A 16,588-nucleotide genomic window follows, 5' to 3' on the forward strand; every position below is an offset into this window, starting at 1 on the left:
TAATTTTATCTTTTTTTAATGTGTATGCATGTATTGCCTGCATGTATGTAAGTGCACCCATGTCATGTAATGCCCATGGAGGACAGAAGAGGTCATCGGATCACCTGGAACTGGAGTTATGGACAGCTGCTATGTGGGTGCTGGGATTCAAACCCGGGTCTTCTGCAAGATTGCTGAACCATCTCTCTAACCCCTCAACTACACTTTGAAAAATTATTTTTCATCATGTGTATGTGCTGTGGGTTTGCATGTCAGTATATGCACGTGAATGCTGGTGCCTTTGGAAGTCAAAGGCTTCAGATCCCCCTGGAGCTGGAGTGACAGGTAGTTCTAAAACCGTTCAATGTGGGAGCTGGGAACTGAGCTTGGATCCTTTGCAAGAGCAGTACATGCTATTAACTGCTGAGCCCATCTCTCCAGGCCCTGCTATAATTCTGATGATCAGTAGTATACTCACAATGGTCCTCATTATTTAGGAATCTTTTTAATATTATTTATTTATTTATTGTGTGTGTGTGTGTGTGTGTGTGTGTGAGAGAGAGAGTGTGTGTGTGTGACATTTAAGTTGTTCTCATCTCTTTTTGTGCTTATTCTGTGTGTTGTGCGCCTATGAGCACATGTATGTCATGGTACATGTTGGAGGTCAGAGGACAATTTGAGGGCCCAGGGATCGAACTCATATAGTCAGGCTTGGTGCCTTTACCCACTGAGCTATCTCACAGGTCCAGGAATCTTTTCTTAAATGCAGGTCAACTATTCTTATATAAAATGCTTTGAACCATTTCATTTCTTTTTTTAAAAGATTTTGGAATATTTGCATAAGCTTATGTTATCTCAGGGGTGATATCCAAGTCTAAATGTAAATTCATTTGTTTCATAGACATTATAGTCTAAAGTTAATTATATACAGTATTTTTAATAATTTTATACACATAACAAAGTTTCATGGTACTTGGAGATCATGGTGGTGCTAAAAGTTTCAGTTTAGAGCATTTTCAATTTTCAGATTAGAGATTCTCAACCTGTACTAGGATTCAAATGTTCATTTTTGAGAAGAAACATAGTCTTCCCAACATTTAAGACCAAGAGGACACCTAAGCAACTCAGTTTTCCTCTACACTAAAAGATGGTAAAAATGAGAATGGAGAAAAAAAATAGATCCAGTCGCATACATGTCCTCTGGCTGTGGAAGGATACAAAGCGCAGAAAGCAGCTTAGCTGCGTCAATCATCATATTGGGAACAGCAGGATCCATGGCTCTGACCAGCAGTAGGATTCCTTCTTCTGTCTCCAACATGGTTTTGATTCCAAACTGGTAAGATAAGAACAAAGAAGAGAGGATTAAAGATAATATCATATAAACAAAGACAACTTTAGGACTTATTATGAATAGAATGATATTCTCCCCAAATTCGTGTTAGAATCTTAACCCTTAGAGTACCTCAAAATGTAATTTTTTGGGAAATAAAATCATTTCAGATGAAATTAGTTAAATCACAAAGTCATCACGCTGAAGTAGTGTAGGTCCTTCATCTAGTATAAATGGTCCTTACCATCTGGATCCCAGACACACACATAGGGAGAACATCATGGGCACACAAAGAAGAGAGAATGATGCACCTATAACCCAAGAGATGCAAAGGTTGCCAGCAAGCGACCAGAAGCCAGGAGAGGCACTGAATATATTCTCCTTCATAGCCTTAAGAACCACATGTGCTGACATGGACTCTCAGACTTCCATCCTTCAGAACTATTCCACAATAAATTTCTGTTGTTTAAGACACCCAGCTTGGGGGCTGGAGAGATGGCTTAGCAGTTAGGAGCACTTACTGCTCCTCCAGAGGACATGGGTTCAGTTCCCAGTACCCACATGGCAGCTAACACCTGACCTTAACTCCAGTTCCAGGGGCTCTGACACCCTGTTTTGGCTTCCTTGAGTACTAGGGATGCACGTGATGTACTTATATATATGTAGGCAAAATTCATAAAAATAAATAATCTTTAAGGGAAAAAAAAAAACACACCCAGTTTGTGGTACTCTAGTAAACTAAGAGTAGAATACTATTACAATACAGCTAAATACAGAAATTACAACAAAATAATTTTCTAAGAGACTCAATAGAATTTCGTGTATTCAAAGATTCAAAAAAAATTTTAACCACCTCCCCCCCCTCAAGGAATAGGTTAATTGTAACAAAATTAAATAACAAAAAAGGGAGATTTCTACTGAGACAAGTAATTGTGAACACCCTGGGCCTAAATATAAAACAAATGAAGAAGATGGAAAAAAAAAATCCTCAACTAGGAACAGTCTGGGAGAAACAAAAAAGAAGGAATTAAGCAAACCTCCCCAAAGAGTAACTAGAGGCCAAGTAACTCAAGATTAGTAAAGGAATACAAGGTAATAGGAAGAAAATTTAGTCTACCCTCTGAAAAAGAAGTTAGAAATGGGTGGAGGGGGTAGTCCATTACGCACAGGTAAAATGAAGAACTACAGAGGTAAAGGGAAAGCCAAAGTCTCAAATCTCATATTTGTACTTCCTTTGGGGAACTGAAAACACAAGAAGTAATGAGGCTCTAGACTGGATGGGAATAGGAATGGGAGACTCTCACCTTGTTGTTCATGAAAGCTTTCAAGCAGCGAATAATCTCATGCTGATTCCGGCTATCGTAGCTTCTGTGCACAGAAAACAATCAGGGAAGTTCCTTTATCTTATAATACAGCCTCCCTGCACGTGATTTTTCAACTTTGCAAACTAAGACATTAGGAATGCCTCCAACTAGTAGGTGAGTAGTATCTAACATGCATGTGTCCCAGGACAGGTATGAATGTGGACCAACATATTTGTAGATGAAGCTGTATCACAATGTCAAAAGGTTGGACATCTCTAAAGTACACAGTACTTGGCCCAGAAACACCAACAAAAAATCAGAGGAATCCCAACAATCAAAGACATTTTACAAATACTCTTGTGATCTGCCCTTTGGGGGCTGGAGCAGAACTCAGTGCAATACAACACTTGTTTAGCAAGTGCAAGGCCCTGAATCTGAACCCCAGCTCTATAAAAAAAAAGAAAGAAAAAAAAAAAATCAAACAAAACTCTGTCCCTTAACTCCCTTCTAGTGCCTAAGTTTTAAACTCTATCAGGATAACATCCCATCTATTATTCCTTGTCCCACTTGAAAGATTCCATGTCTCTTGCTTTTGTCTCAGAAAAAAATTCCAAGTTGTAGTGGGCACTTTAGATGGCATCATGGCAGCCTAAAATGGTTCATCATATTCTCAGATCATTCCAATCCTGAAGACTGCTCTAAAGCTAGTCCCAAACTAATCAATATATTCCAATCCATCAAAATGTGTTATGGCCCAAACCAAATCACAAGGCAGCTCTAAACAAAACCAATCTTCTTTCCAAACTGAGAAAGAAATGGAAGACTAATAATCTTAAGTGGTATACATGCCTAAGAAATTTATAATTCGTCTTCCTTCTATATGCTGTTTAATTTTTGTCAACTCAACACAAACAGGGAAGAGAGAACCTCAGTTGAGGAATTACCTCCATTAGACCGGTCTGTGGGCATGTCTGTGGGGCATTTTCTTAATTGGTAATTGATACGGGAGGATCCAGCCCACTGTGGGCAGTGCCATCCCTGGGCAGGTGGGCCTGCTATATAAGAAAAGTAACTGAGCAAGCTAGGGGAAGAAAGCTAGTAAGGAACATTCCTCCATGGTCTCTGTTTTAGTTCCTGCCTCCATTCCTGCCTTGGCTTCCCTCAATAATGGACTGTGATCAGGAAGAGTAAGACTTTCTTCCCCATGTTGTTTTTGATCAGTCTTTTATCACAACAACAGAGACCAAAGCAAGACACTCTAGAATCATCATTCATCCTCTAGTCTCCTCCACAGTAAACTTCATTTTCAGTTAACACAATATTCCCCAAGTCTATAATTCTGCATTTAGCTATTATTATTTCCTTCAATGCAAACACCCAAGCCAAGCCAAACTCCCCCTGACCCTCCACCTAGAAAATATAAAGACTCAGAAATTCTTACCCAGAAGTCTCTTCTTTCTCATCCTGGAGTCGTTTGAGGATGTCTAATAAGGAGGCTAGGCCTTCAGCACCAAATGTTTGCACCCAACTGTAAGGATAGACAAGAGACAATGCATTATCAAATCAAATCAAGGTTTATCCTTTAATTTTAAAGAAGTTTAACTCTTTATTCCCAATCCAGACTATTCTCATACTTTCCTATTTCCTTTGGTTTTCAGCCACCTGCAGTAAACTATAGCATTTTGTTTCTATTACTGTTACCTCAGAATTCTCACCTCACAGGGTTATTGTTGAGAGAGACTCGAAGGGACTCCAGGCAGCTAAGCAGATGCATATCCCGCAAGCCTGACCTTAGCTCCTGAATGTACATCATGGCAGACCTAGAGCTCTCTTTTTGGTTCATTCCCTGGACAGGAAGCATACAGAAAGAGTAAACACTGAGTCCACACATAAGTTGTAGACTAATTAGTCAACACAAATTAAATAATATCGGGGAAGACACCCATCATAGAGTCCAAACTATATGAGACTCACATATAGTTCATAAAAGGTTTAGATCAGAAAAAAAGTAAAGTAAGAGTAGGCTTTCATAAGGGAATGAAACAGATTTGTCAGACACAAAAATGTCCTATAAAAGTGGCAAAATAAGCAAGTCCAAGAAAGGGCTCAGCTTCTTGTGCCACGGGAACCTGCCCCAGAACTCACAGCTGTGGAAGTATGCAAGTACTGGGACACCATCTCCCTCTTGATGACAATGTCCTTCTCTCTCAAAGGCTGCTGTTTCTCCTCATTCAGGTTCATATCCACCTAGCAGAGGGAGAAAAATAAAGAGAAAGAGAAAAAACAAAATTGCCTTGTTAAGTTTTTTAATGTTTAATACTTATTATACTTAGTGATGAGTTGAACACAGTGAATCATTAGTAAATAAATACGTTTTCTTTATTTCCAGAGATTTAAACTATGATAGCTAATGAAAATTTCTCAATGATAACATTTAATTAACATTTCAGTGTAAATCCTTATAGACACTTTTTTTGGTATGATACTTACACGTTAGGTATGCACTCTACCACTAAGCTATACCCCTAGATCATTATAGGCATTTATTTATATATATCCTAACTTTTCCCATATGAAAAATGGACTTTTAATAGAGACGAACATTTTCTTGTGTTTTTACTGAAAGAAAACCACACATAATGTTTTCTGCATTGAGGACAGGCATTCAAAATCTCTCTGGACAGAAGCACTGGATAACTGGTGCCACCAACAAATCAACGCCAGCAAAATCTGCCCCAATTCTGGGGCCTATTATTACTCTGGCTATCTCAGAAGGTTTGGTCAAAGTGTCCTCTGTACTCACTGTTCTTAACTACAGACAAAGTAAGTCAGATCTATATATACCTCGTAACTAAGCTGACTTCAGATATAATCTTTAAAGGTCTTCTAGTGAGTTACCTTCAGCGTTATCTTTTCAAACTCCCACTAAACAGAGAACCTTCAGCAAATGATGCTTTTGCATTCCTCAGGTTTTTTTGTTTTGTTTTAAATATTTTATTATTTTTATTTTATGTGTATGAGCGTATTGCCTGCATGTACGTGAGTGCACCCATGTCGTGCACTGCCGCGGAGGTCAGAAGAGGGCTTCGGATTCGATTCCCCTGGAACTGGAGTTAAGGACAGTGTGTAGCTGCCATGTGGGTGCTGGGAACTGAACCTGGGTCCTCTGCAAGAGCAGTCAGTGCTCTTAACCACTGAGCCATCTCTCCAGCCCCCATTCCTCAGTTTATTATAAATGCCTCCCCATTTCATCTTCTCTGACTTAACCCAAAAGCAGTCTCCACACTACTATAAAGACTGGTCCATTCACACCATGTCTTTGTGGCTGAAGTGCTGATAGGCAGAAGAATATAAATAAGGTGGCCAGTAAACAGATATTTCTTAGAAGTTTAGTTTATAGATTCCAATCCTGTGGATTAGTAGTCGCATATTTAGTCTTCACTTAATGGGATTAGTATTTAAAAGTTCCACATTAAGCCTAGAATTCTAATTCTGTTAACTGTAACAGCTAGTTACAAGAGAATATGCATTAAAAAAAAAAAAAAGCCCACAAACAACAACAACAAAAAAAATTCCACCATGCCCATTAATGCATTTTCAGGAAGAAATATTTTTGGCTGGCAAACTCACCAGCATCTGTTCAAAGAGAACCAGAACCTGCTCATCTGTAATATCTTGCAGTGACTGTGCTGTGGAATCATCCCCGTAAGAGGAAGAATTTCGGTGAGCAGAATTGGGCTTTTCTTTCTCCTTCTTAATTCTTATGCTAGTAAATCTCTCCAGCTAAAAAAAGGGAAAAAATTATTAGCAATGATCCATGTTCATTAATGTAACAAACTGAATACCAAATAACCAACCCTTTACCCTCTTACACGTGCATAGTTCCTTTAATTCATAAAGAACACAAGATTTTTCTGATATGAAAAGAAAAAAAAAATCAGTCTTCTTCAGACTTAACGTTGCACACTGACTCTATTTTCACCTACAACCAAACATTAGAGGAATGAAAATGCTGCATTAAGATTTCAAACCTCTCTAAAAGGAAAACTTTGTTAATTTCTCCTTAGCAACATAGAATCAAAAGCATCTCCGTACAGAGCTATCTCACTAAAATGCCTTTTGCTTCCTTCCAGCTACCCAGTAATAAAAGAGGCCAGGGTCCAAGAGGATTCCTCTCTTCAAAAGGTGATTATAATCATAGATTTTTTTTTTGGAGACAAGGTCTCTCTGCAGCCCCAGCTGACCTGAAACTGGCTGTGTAGACCAGGCTGGCCTTGAACTCACAGAGATTCGCCTGTCTTGGCCTCCTGAGTGATGGGATTAAAGGTATATGCCACCACACACCACACCCGGCTGTAACCATAGATTTTTTAACATAAATAAGCCACATGGGATAAACAAGCAAATGCCTTAAAACCAAGAAGTATTCCTTTCTCCTCCTTTTGATGTTCCATGACACCTGAAAGATGAAGGCAGCCTGAGTTCAATATGTATTCTTCAAAATCCTTTTTACATGACATCTACTCAATAAAGAATAAATACACTGTACTTAAAAGATACATATGCCGCAAGGCGTGGGGGCACACGCCTTTAATCCCAGCACTCGGGAGGCAGAGACAGGTGATCCTCTGTGAGTTCGAGGCCAGCCTGGTCTACAGAGTGAGTTCCAGGCAGCTGGAGCTACAGGGAGACCCTGTCTCAAAAAGACCGAAAAAAAAAAAAGAGAGAGAGAGATATGCCATCTTCCTGCCAAACAAATACTAATGAACCATTCCTCTAACCTCAAACAAAGATGCTCACATTAAAACGGCATTGGTGGTATACCAGGGAGCATAGCTGCCTTCTGTTGAGAGTGGTGACGCACACCTGTACTCCCAGCACTCCAGAGGCTAAGGCAGTAGGACTGAAAGTTGAAGGCAGCCTGGGTCACATATTAAGTTCCAGGTCAAACTGGGCTTACATATAGTGAGAGTCCCTGTCTGATGGGGGTGAGGGACAGCAATAAGCTGTAGCTTCATCAGCTCAACCCACTGAAGATAAAGTAACTATATGCAAGTACTCTAGGCTTCAAGTGATGAGTGGCATCTACAATGCTGGCCAGGTTGGAGTTTAAAAACTGTTCAACTTTAGAAGTTAATGAATATGCCAAAGAAATACATGCAGGGCTGTAGAGCTGGGTCAGTGGTTAAGAGTACTGGTTGCTCTTGCAGAGAACCTGGATTCAGATCCCAGCACCCACATGGCAGCTAACAACCATCTGTAACTCCAGTTCCAGGGGATCCAACACCTTCTTCTGACCTCCATGAGCGATGCATGCACAGGTGCACTTACATACATGCAGGCACTACACTCATACACATAAAATCAAATAATAAAGTATTTTTAAAAAAGAAATGCATGCAATGGGTTAAATGGAGCAAAGAGTTAGAAAAAGCCTTGGGATGCTCTGAGACTAGAACCCATACTACTAATAGAAGTTAAAGAAAGTCGTGGAAACGAGCCAGTGTTAGAGTACAGAAAATGTGCCGGAACATGCACATGCCAGACAAAATTTCCTTACCTCATCTGCCATGAGTCGCTTCAAAGTCTAGGAAACAGAAAAATGGAGGAAGAAGAAAGAGAAAAGAGATCAGTGAAATATCAAGAAACCTCCCAAATACCAGAATGGTTGGGGGGAGAAAGGAAATGAAAATAAATGAAAACCCCTAAGCTACTTTCCACATGCTAAAAGATTTCTGCCAAAGTGCTGTTTAAGCACATTCTCTCTGGTAAGAGACAGGAACAGTTTTATAAGCACTAACATAAGACCTGGGAAAAAGTAGAGAACTGAATACACTCTAAAGCCAGTAACCAACCAACTTACTGAAAAGTGTTCAACTTCATTGAAAAATGTTCAACTTCTTTAGTAAATAAGGAAATACAAATTAAAATTACAGTAATCTGTGCCTAGTTGTGCAATTCTGCAATTCTAGCTACTTGGTAGATTGAAGCAGGAGGATTGTGAGTTCAAGATCTACCTGAGCTGCACAGTAAGTCCAAGGCAGCCTGAGTAACTTATTGAGACCCTGGTCAGATTTCTAAAAAGTAGCGTACTGGCCCAGCATGTACGAGGCTCTGGGTTTGATTCCTAGCACTGCAAACCAGCCGATACTCTTGACTGACAGAAAAAGCATGTGTGAGACTGTGGGTTTGATTCCTAAAACTGGGGGGGGGGGTAGGAATTTTTACATCTGTCTGTCTGTAGAAGAACGGGGGCTTTCATACACTGTGGGAGTTAGTGAAAACCATTGTGCCACTTAGGAAAACAAATGGCATTATCTAGTAAAATTAAATGTGCACATACATTATGATTTAACACAGCAATTTGGAAGCATCTATGATGCTAAAATGTGCACAAGTAATAAAAGCATTTGTAGACATACTGGAACATCTAAAACAGAACAATCCAAACAGCCATCAAGAATATGCTGGTACAAGGGAAAGTAACTATCCAAAGAAAGTGATAAACTTATAACTACTCACAAATATACTGAATCATTAACTCACTGACACTAATATACTAAGAACATGTAAATCCATAATATGTAGAGTATAAAATTATAAAGGGCACGATTACTACAAATGCCAAAACAAACAGTGATTACTTGGAAGCTATGACTGGGGAAGGGGACAAAGAGGTTTCTGAAGTGTTTACAATTTTCTATTTCTTAACCTGGATGGTGATTACGTAATTACTCTGTTTTCTATTTTCTTCTACATAATTATGTTTGTAATTACATATACATGGATAGATACTTTAAAGTCTGAAGAGCAAGTCTAGACTCTGGATTCATCTCTCTTCCGTCCACTTCCACTATCGAAGCTCATGCCAGTATTGTTTCCTGCTTTTTTACTACAATGACCTTCTAGCTGATCTGGCTGCCTTCCGTGCCGTCTGCCCTACACCATATCCATTCTCCATACCATATCCAAGAGTCATTTTTCTAAATCTGGACTTGGTGGAGCACACCTGTAATCCCAGCACTTGAGATGAGGTAGAGGAAAGAAGATGAGGAGTTCAAGGTTAACCTCAGCCACATAGTGAGTTCAAGGCCAGCCTGGGCTACATGAGACTATCTAAAAAACAAATGACAGACTGTTCATGTTATTTCCCTAGCCAAAACCCTTCAAGTAACCTCTTACTGCCTTCAATTTAAAACCCAAACTCCTTACCATGGTGTATGACTCTACTCCCTCATCCCCAGTCTCTCCACCAAACAAACCCTCTATTTCAACCACTTATTTCTTTGCCATGCAGAACTAGTTGCAGGTCTAAACAGATCACACTGCCTCACCAGTCCAGACGTTCCCTAGACTGGGCCTCCCTCAGCCTACATTGTGTTGTCAAGGTTCACTCCAAGAGGCCCCGCAGGATGATCACTCTTCTTGGATAGATACCTGTCCTGGTGTTTCCACAGTAACAGATACTTGCCTGACTCACAGTATTGATAGTGGACTACAGTTTTCTTTGATTGTCTGCCTCCTCTAACATACTCCCAGACTGAAGTCCCTTGTGTGCAGAGCTATCCTAGGAGAAGTCCTCAACACCTAGTCCATCTTTTTCTGTTTTAAATTTTTATTTGTTCTTATTTTTTATGTGTATGAGTGCTTGGCCTGCATGTATTTAAGTGCACTACATGCATGCAATGCCCACGGAGGCCAGAAAGGGATGTTAGATCCCCTAGAACTGGAGTTACAGACAACTGTTAGCCACCATGGGGGTGCTAAGAACCTAACCCAGGTCCTCTGCAAGAGCAGCCAGTGAGCTTAACCACTGAGCCATCTCTCTAGCCCCTATTCCACCTCCTCATTCTTTCAATGAAGAAAGTGACACCCAGATAGGTAAAGTAAATCATCAGTCACACAATTGGAACTCAAGTCTCCAGGTCCCAAAGACCAAAGTCTTTGTACTCTCTAAATTCTTCTGCCTTGTACCCCTAGTTCATTACCAGGAATTCTGCCATTAGATAAGAAAGTAAATATACATCTTCACAAGAAGGAAAATGCTCATTTCCCTTGTTTTCCTTAAGTATCTTTAGAAATATATTTGGTCTTTAAAAAGTTATTGGGGGCTGGGGATGCAGCTCATTTGGTAAAATGCTTGCCTAGCATATAGCAGGGATGTGGGTTTGAGTCCAACACTAGATAAGCCCTGCATGGCAGTGCATGACTGTAATCTAGAGGTGATGGCAATAGAATCAGGAGCTCAAAGTCATCCTTGGCAATTAGAGAGCTCGAGGTCAGCCTGGGGTTATGAAACTTTGTCTCAAAAAAATCACAAAAATAAACGAACAAAAAAACTAAAACAAAGAAAATAATCCATGTTTTCAGTGCTCAACTTGGAATAAGTATCCCAGAAGCGATCCACACAGAAAAAGCTGCAGTTCCCAAAGAAGGCCAGCAGGGGGCAGAAACACCCAACAAACTAAGCAAGAGAACAGGCCAAATTCTATTTCTGAGCCCAATGAAAAACTCAAACAGCAAGCCCAGTTATTGACATGGAAACCTGCTACTACAGGGTGATGAGTATGTGGTTTACTTACTACTGAAGGTTTTTTCTTACAGATTCAACGCATAGCTGCTTGAAACAGCTTTTCTTGGTGTTTTTAAAAATCATTAGTTTGTTTTTGGTTTTTTAAAAAATATTATTTTTATGTGTATGTGTGTATTGCCTGCATGTAGATAAGTGCACCCCTGTCATGCAATGCCTGAAGAGGACAGAAGAGGCGGTTGGATCCCCTGGGACTGGAGTTACAGACAGTTATGAGCTGCCATGTGGGTGCTGGGATTCAAACCCGGGTCTTCTACAAAGAACAGCCAGTGTTCTTAACCATTGAGCCATTTCTCCAGCCCCTAAAAATCTTTTTTTTTTTTTTTATGGAGTAGCTGAGATGTAGATTAAGAAGTTCCTAGATAAGAAGTAAAAGAACTAAAAACCATAGATTCCAGGGAGACAAATGCTACTGAAGCTGTATTTATGTCTGAGGCCTCAGATGTCCCACCTTTTAAAATCTTTAAGAATGCTACCTACCTCTGAGCACATTACCTACCTTTGAGCATGCTACCTACCCCTGAGCGCTTCTAGTCCCCCTTCTTTGCTCTCTTCTGCTTCTAACCCTCACTGTGCTAGCTGACTGTGCTAGACCACACTTTCTGTCCCTCCTATAGAGTTTTCCACTATATACTACCACAAAAACCTTTAACTACAAATACAGTGTACTCAAGAAAGCATAAACTCTGAACTAAAAAAGTATCAAAGCAGATCTGGCTCATGAATACAGATTAGTAACTTTTAGGCAAAGATGACAACTGAATCAAAGCATATAACTTCTCCCATTCCTAAAGCTCATTTAATCTACAGAAAAGAGACCTTTCAGAAAGAAATAATGGGAAAAAATTAATGAACGATCCTAAAGAATAAGAAAAGAGCAACTGCAGCTAAATTTTGAAGCTAGGGCATGAGAAATTAGTTGTACCAAGTGACATAGAAAGCAGAGCTCTAAACCAGAAGTAAGAAATGGCATAATTATACTGAAAGATCTTGAAAGACTCAGGAATCAGTACTACCAAATTCCTATGGAAATGGGGGCTACAGAAAAGCGGTTGCTAACAATAGGGACAAAGTTGTTTAAGTAGTTAAATCCTTAAATTCCCCACCCCAATCCAGTCTCACAATGTCCCTGGAAAACTACCTATCAGCAGAAATCTACAAGTTTACTCTCAGGAAAGAGTAAAACAGATAGCCTCTGGATTGGGAGCATAGTTCTAAGCAAGGATCCTACACCAAAAAGATTAAGTAAATATGCCTACTACATACTGGAACATTCAGCATTTTCTCCTCCAGTCTCTCAGAACCCCAGTAAACTGGCCTTTCTTACTCTTGAGGCAGAAGACAGAAAAAATCTTTTCTAAGGGAAGAAAGACCTAAAGCTTACTGATCTAATCTAAGTAGATCACCCAAAGCTCTACTGTCCAATACGGTAGCCCACTAATCACAATAATATCTAATATGGCTAGCTACTGCAAATAAATCCACACCCAGTTGGATTTTATTTTTTTTTAATTTATGTGGCCAGGCATGGTGGCAGAAGCCTTTAGTCCCAGCACTTGGGAGGCAGAAGCAGGCAGATCTCTGCAAGATCAAGGCCAGCCTGGTCTACATAGTGAGTTCCAGGACAGCTGGGGCTACAGGGAGACCCTATCTCAAAAAGACCAACCCCCCCCAAAAAAAAACAAAAAAATGTATGTGTATGAGTGTTTTGCCTGCATGTATGTAAATGAACCCATGGTAAAGCTTGCAGGGGGCAGAAGAGGATGTCAGATCCCCTGGAACTGGAGTTTTGGATGGTTGTTAGCCACCATGTGGGTGCTGGCAATCAAACCCAGGTCCTCTGGAAGATCAGCCAGTGTTCTTAACCACTGAGCCATCTCTCCAGCCCCCTTGATGGATTATTTTTAAAAAGACACGAAGTTGGGTGGGTAGGGAAGGAGGTGGTGGGACCCAAGATACAAGGCAAGGTTAATAAATAAAAGAATCACTTTCTTACAAAGTAGCAATGAACAATTGCAATATGAAATTTAAAACACAAAATCATTTTCACTAGCATTCCCCAAAATAAAACTTAGTTTTAAATCTAACAAAATATGTAAAAGATCTAAAACCACAAAATCAAAGAAAGAGATAAATGGTTATTCCATACTCAAGTAGAAGGCTCAATTGTGATAGGACCACGTTTTTCCAAACTTGAACTACAGGTGAAATGCAATCCCAATGAAAAAAATCTCAAGTTTTAGGACTGGAGAAATGGCTCAGTGGTTAAAAGCACCTATTGCTCTTACAGAGACAATGTTCAGGTCCCAGCACCATGTCCAGCAGCTTACAACTGCTTGAAATTCCAGCTCCAGGGGATCTAACACCCATGACCAGCGCGCGTACACACACAGACACAGACACAGACACACACACACACACACACACACACACACACAAATTAAAAAAAAAAAAAACTTGGTTGTTATTTTGTGGATTATCAACAAAATGGTTCTAAAGTTTACAGGACAATTATATTTTAAAAAATGTATCTAGATACACATCTTATAACCTTTATGGAAACTGACCTGACTCAAACTGGGTATGGTGGTGCAAGTTTGTAATCACAGCATTAAGGAAACTGAGACACGAAGATTTTCCGTTTGAAGCTTAGGCTACCTTGTCAAAAATCAAATAAAGATGGCTCAATGAGTAAAGATGCTTGCCCCGGGCCTGATGACCTCAGTTCAGTTCCCAGAGCCAACACAGTTGAGAACCAACTCCTAAGGGTTGTCCTCTGACTTCCACATACCTGTTACACACACACACACCCCACACACACAAATTCACTCATTCATTCACTTAAAAAATGAAAACAAGGCCAGGCATGGTGGCGCACGCCTTTAATCCCAGCGCTTGGGAGGCAGAGGTAAGCAGATCTTTGTGAGTTCCAGGCCAGCCTGGTCTACATAGTGAATTCCAGGACAGCTGGAGCTACAGGAAGACCTTGTCTCAAAAAAAAAAGAAAAATGAAAACAAAATAACCCAAGCAAGCAAACAACAACTACAAGGTACCCTGTGTCAGGGACTAATTATGAAATGTCTCCCCAACATGCTTATAATCTGAGCTCCAGCTGGGTGTGGTGGCACACGCCTTTAGTCCCAGCAGAGTACCTGTGAGTTCAAGGCCAGCCAGGTCTACATAACAAGTTCCGGGTCAGCTGGGGCTACAGGGAAACCCTGTGTCAAAAATAATAATTAATAATAATAATAGTAATAATTTGAGCTCCAGTTGGAGATGCTTTTGGGGGAGGTTGTAGAAACTTTAGGAGGTGGGGTCTAGGTCACTGGGGACAGGTCCTTGGAGTATTCAGCTTCTTGTTTTACCCTCTGCTTCGTGGTCAACCACGAAGTGAGCAGCTCTCATCTGCTACAGGTTCTTAGCACCATGATGTTCTGCCCAAACATATGGTGCCAAGCAACTATGGATTGAACCCTCTGAAGTCCTGAGCCAAAACTGACTCAAGCTGGGTGTGGTAGCAAATGCCTATAATCTCAGCAGTGAAAAAGCCAAGCCAGGAGGATGCTAAGTTCCTCGTTTACATTGTTTCTGTAGGTATTTTGGTTACAGGACAGGAAAAGTAACTAATATATCCCTAGAGGCACAGGACAATCATTAAATACTGTCCTACCATACTGCACTTCACAGAACTTCATACAAGGAGCTGGAGAGATGGCTCAGTGGTTAAGAATGCTGGCTGCTCTTGCACAGGATCTGAGTTCAGTTCCCAGCACCCACAAGGTGGCTAATAACCGTAACTCCAGATCCAGGGGATATGACGCCCTCTCTGGCTTCCGTGGGCATTGCACACATGGGTGCACTTACATGCAGGCAAAACACTCACACATATAAAAATGAAAATAAATTTTTAAAACTTTATGCTAATGGAGAACACTGGCATTTATTTTATTTATTTATTATTTATTTATTTATTTATTTATTTAGGATTTTGGGATAGGGTTTCCCTGTAGGCTCAGTTGGCCTGAAACTCCCTATATAATCCAGGCTGGCCTTGACCTCACAGGGATCATCCACCTGCCTCTGCCTCCCAAGTGCTAGGACCAAAGGTGTGTGCCACCACACCCAGTGGTAGATGTACATTTAGATGTACACTAATAATCTATTAAAGTATAAAAAAATTTTTAAAAAAAGAATTTTTGTTAAGGCTTTTAATGCCCAAAGAATATTCACTAGACATTATTTTTTCAGAGTTTTTTGTTTTTTGTCTTAAGAGCTGAATGGACAGTTTTAGAACTTTAAAATAAGTTCAAGTTTTTTTCTTCAAATGAAAAATAATTGAGCTGGGTGTGGTGGCACACGCCTTTAGTCCCAGCAGAGGCAGGCAGGCAGGTGGATCTCTGTGAGTTCAAGGACAGCCTGGTCTACATAGTGAGTTCCAGGCCAGCTGGGACTACTGGGAGTCCCTGTCTCAAAAAAGACCAAAAAAAAAAAAGTAAAAAGAAAAATAATCACCCACACTTTATTGATTCCTCTTACTAACACATTCTTTACAATAGTGACAGGCAAAAGTATATAAGAAAACACACTTGACATTTGCTGCTTCAATATTACAGATGAATTTAAACATTTGTAAGTTACATTAAAGGTTTTAAGAAATATTCTAGGCCGGGTGTGATGGAATAGCACTTGATAGGCAGAGGCAGGCAGATGTCTGTGAGTTCAAGGCCAGCCTGGTCTATATAGGGAGGTCAGGGTTAACTGGGGCTACAGGAAGCCCCTGCCTCAAAAAGACCAAAAAACAAAAAAAAAAAAAAAAACAAAGAAAAGAAAAGAAATAGTCTAGAAGTTAAGCATCACAATATACACTTACAAATCCAACACTCAGGAGACAAAGGCAGGGTGATGAGAATTTTGAAACCAGTAAGACCCTGTGTTAGACAAACTGATTCAAAACAGGAATATCAAAGAGAACTCAATGATACTCATTTCAATGATTATTTTAAAAGAAAATTAGTGTGTAAGACCTAAGCGTTCTTTACATAACTATGAACCACTGATCCAATTTATGGGAAGCTCATAGTATTTTAATATTTTATTAATATGGAATACATTTAGTCTTTAGAATTTATATTGCACAAGAATTTTAAATATTTTCTGTTCTATAATTATGAAATTATTTTTAAAAATTTATTATTTTTTTGTGTATTAGAAGGCTAATACTTTTTCTCCATCTTTCCTTCCTTTTGTGAAGCTCCATGTCTTCAGCATGGCTGTTTTTGTAAAGAAGCCTGGAGGGAGGGAAAAACGCCTCTTGCTCCCCGCTCATTATTTTTTTTAATTTTTAAAATTTATTATTTTTATTTTATGTGTATGAATGTTATGCC

General features: G+C 39.8%; 1 protein-coding gene across 3 annotated transcripts in view; it reads right to left on the minus strand.

The window, feature by feature from the left end:
• Positions 1–16,588, minus strand: part of Diaph1 (diaphanous related formin 1) — a 103,411-nt gene that overhangs the window by 63,521 nt on the left and 23,302 nt on the right. The window contains exons 2-8 of one of the 3 annotated variants that reach the window (XM_017798805.2): positions 8,174–8,200; positions 6,244–6,396; positions 4,759–4,860; positions 4,329–4,459; positions 4,055–4,141; positions 2,614–2,674; positions 1,173–1,312 (exon numbers count right to left, since the gene is read on the minus strand). In XM_017798805.2, the coding sequence (XP_017654294.1) occupies positions 1,173–1,312; positions 2,614–2,674; positions 4,055–4,141; positions 4,329–4,459; positions 4,759–4,860; positions 6,244–6,396; positions 8,174–8,200 (701 nt within the window). Of the gene's footprint in view, positions 1–1,172; positions 1,313–2,613; positions 2,678–4,054; positions 4,142–4,328; positions 4,460–4,758; positions 4,861–6,243; positions 6,397–8,173; positions 8,201–16,588 lie in introns of all 3 variants that reach the window. The other 2 variants (XM_008835505.3, XM_017798806.2) reach the window with 2 other exon arrangements.

This window comes from Nannospalax galili, unplaced genomic scaffold (assembly GCF_000622305.1).
Source record: "Nannospalax galili isolate Female #2095 unplaced genomic scaffold, S.galili_v1.0 scaffold1077, whole genome shotgun sequence".
NCBI classification, from domain to species: domain Eukaryota; kingdom Metazoa; phylum Chordata; class Mammalia; order Rodentia; family Spalacidae; genus Nannospalax; species Nannospalax galili.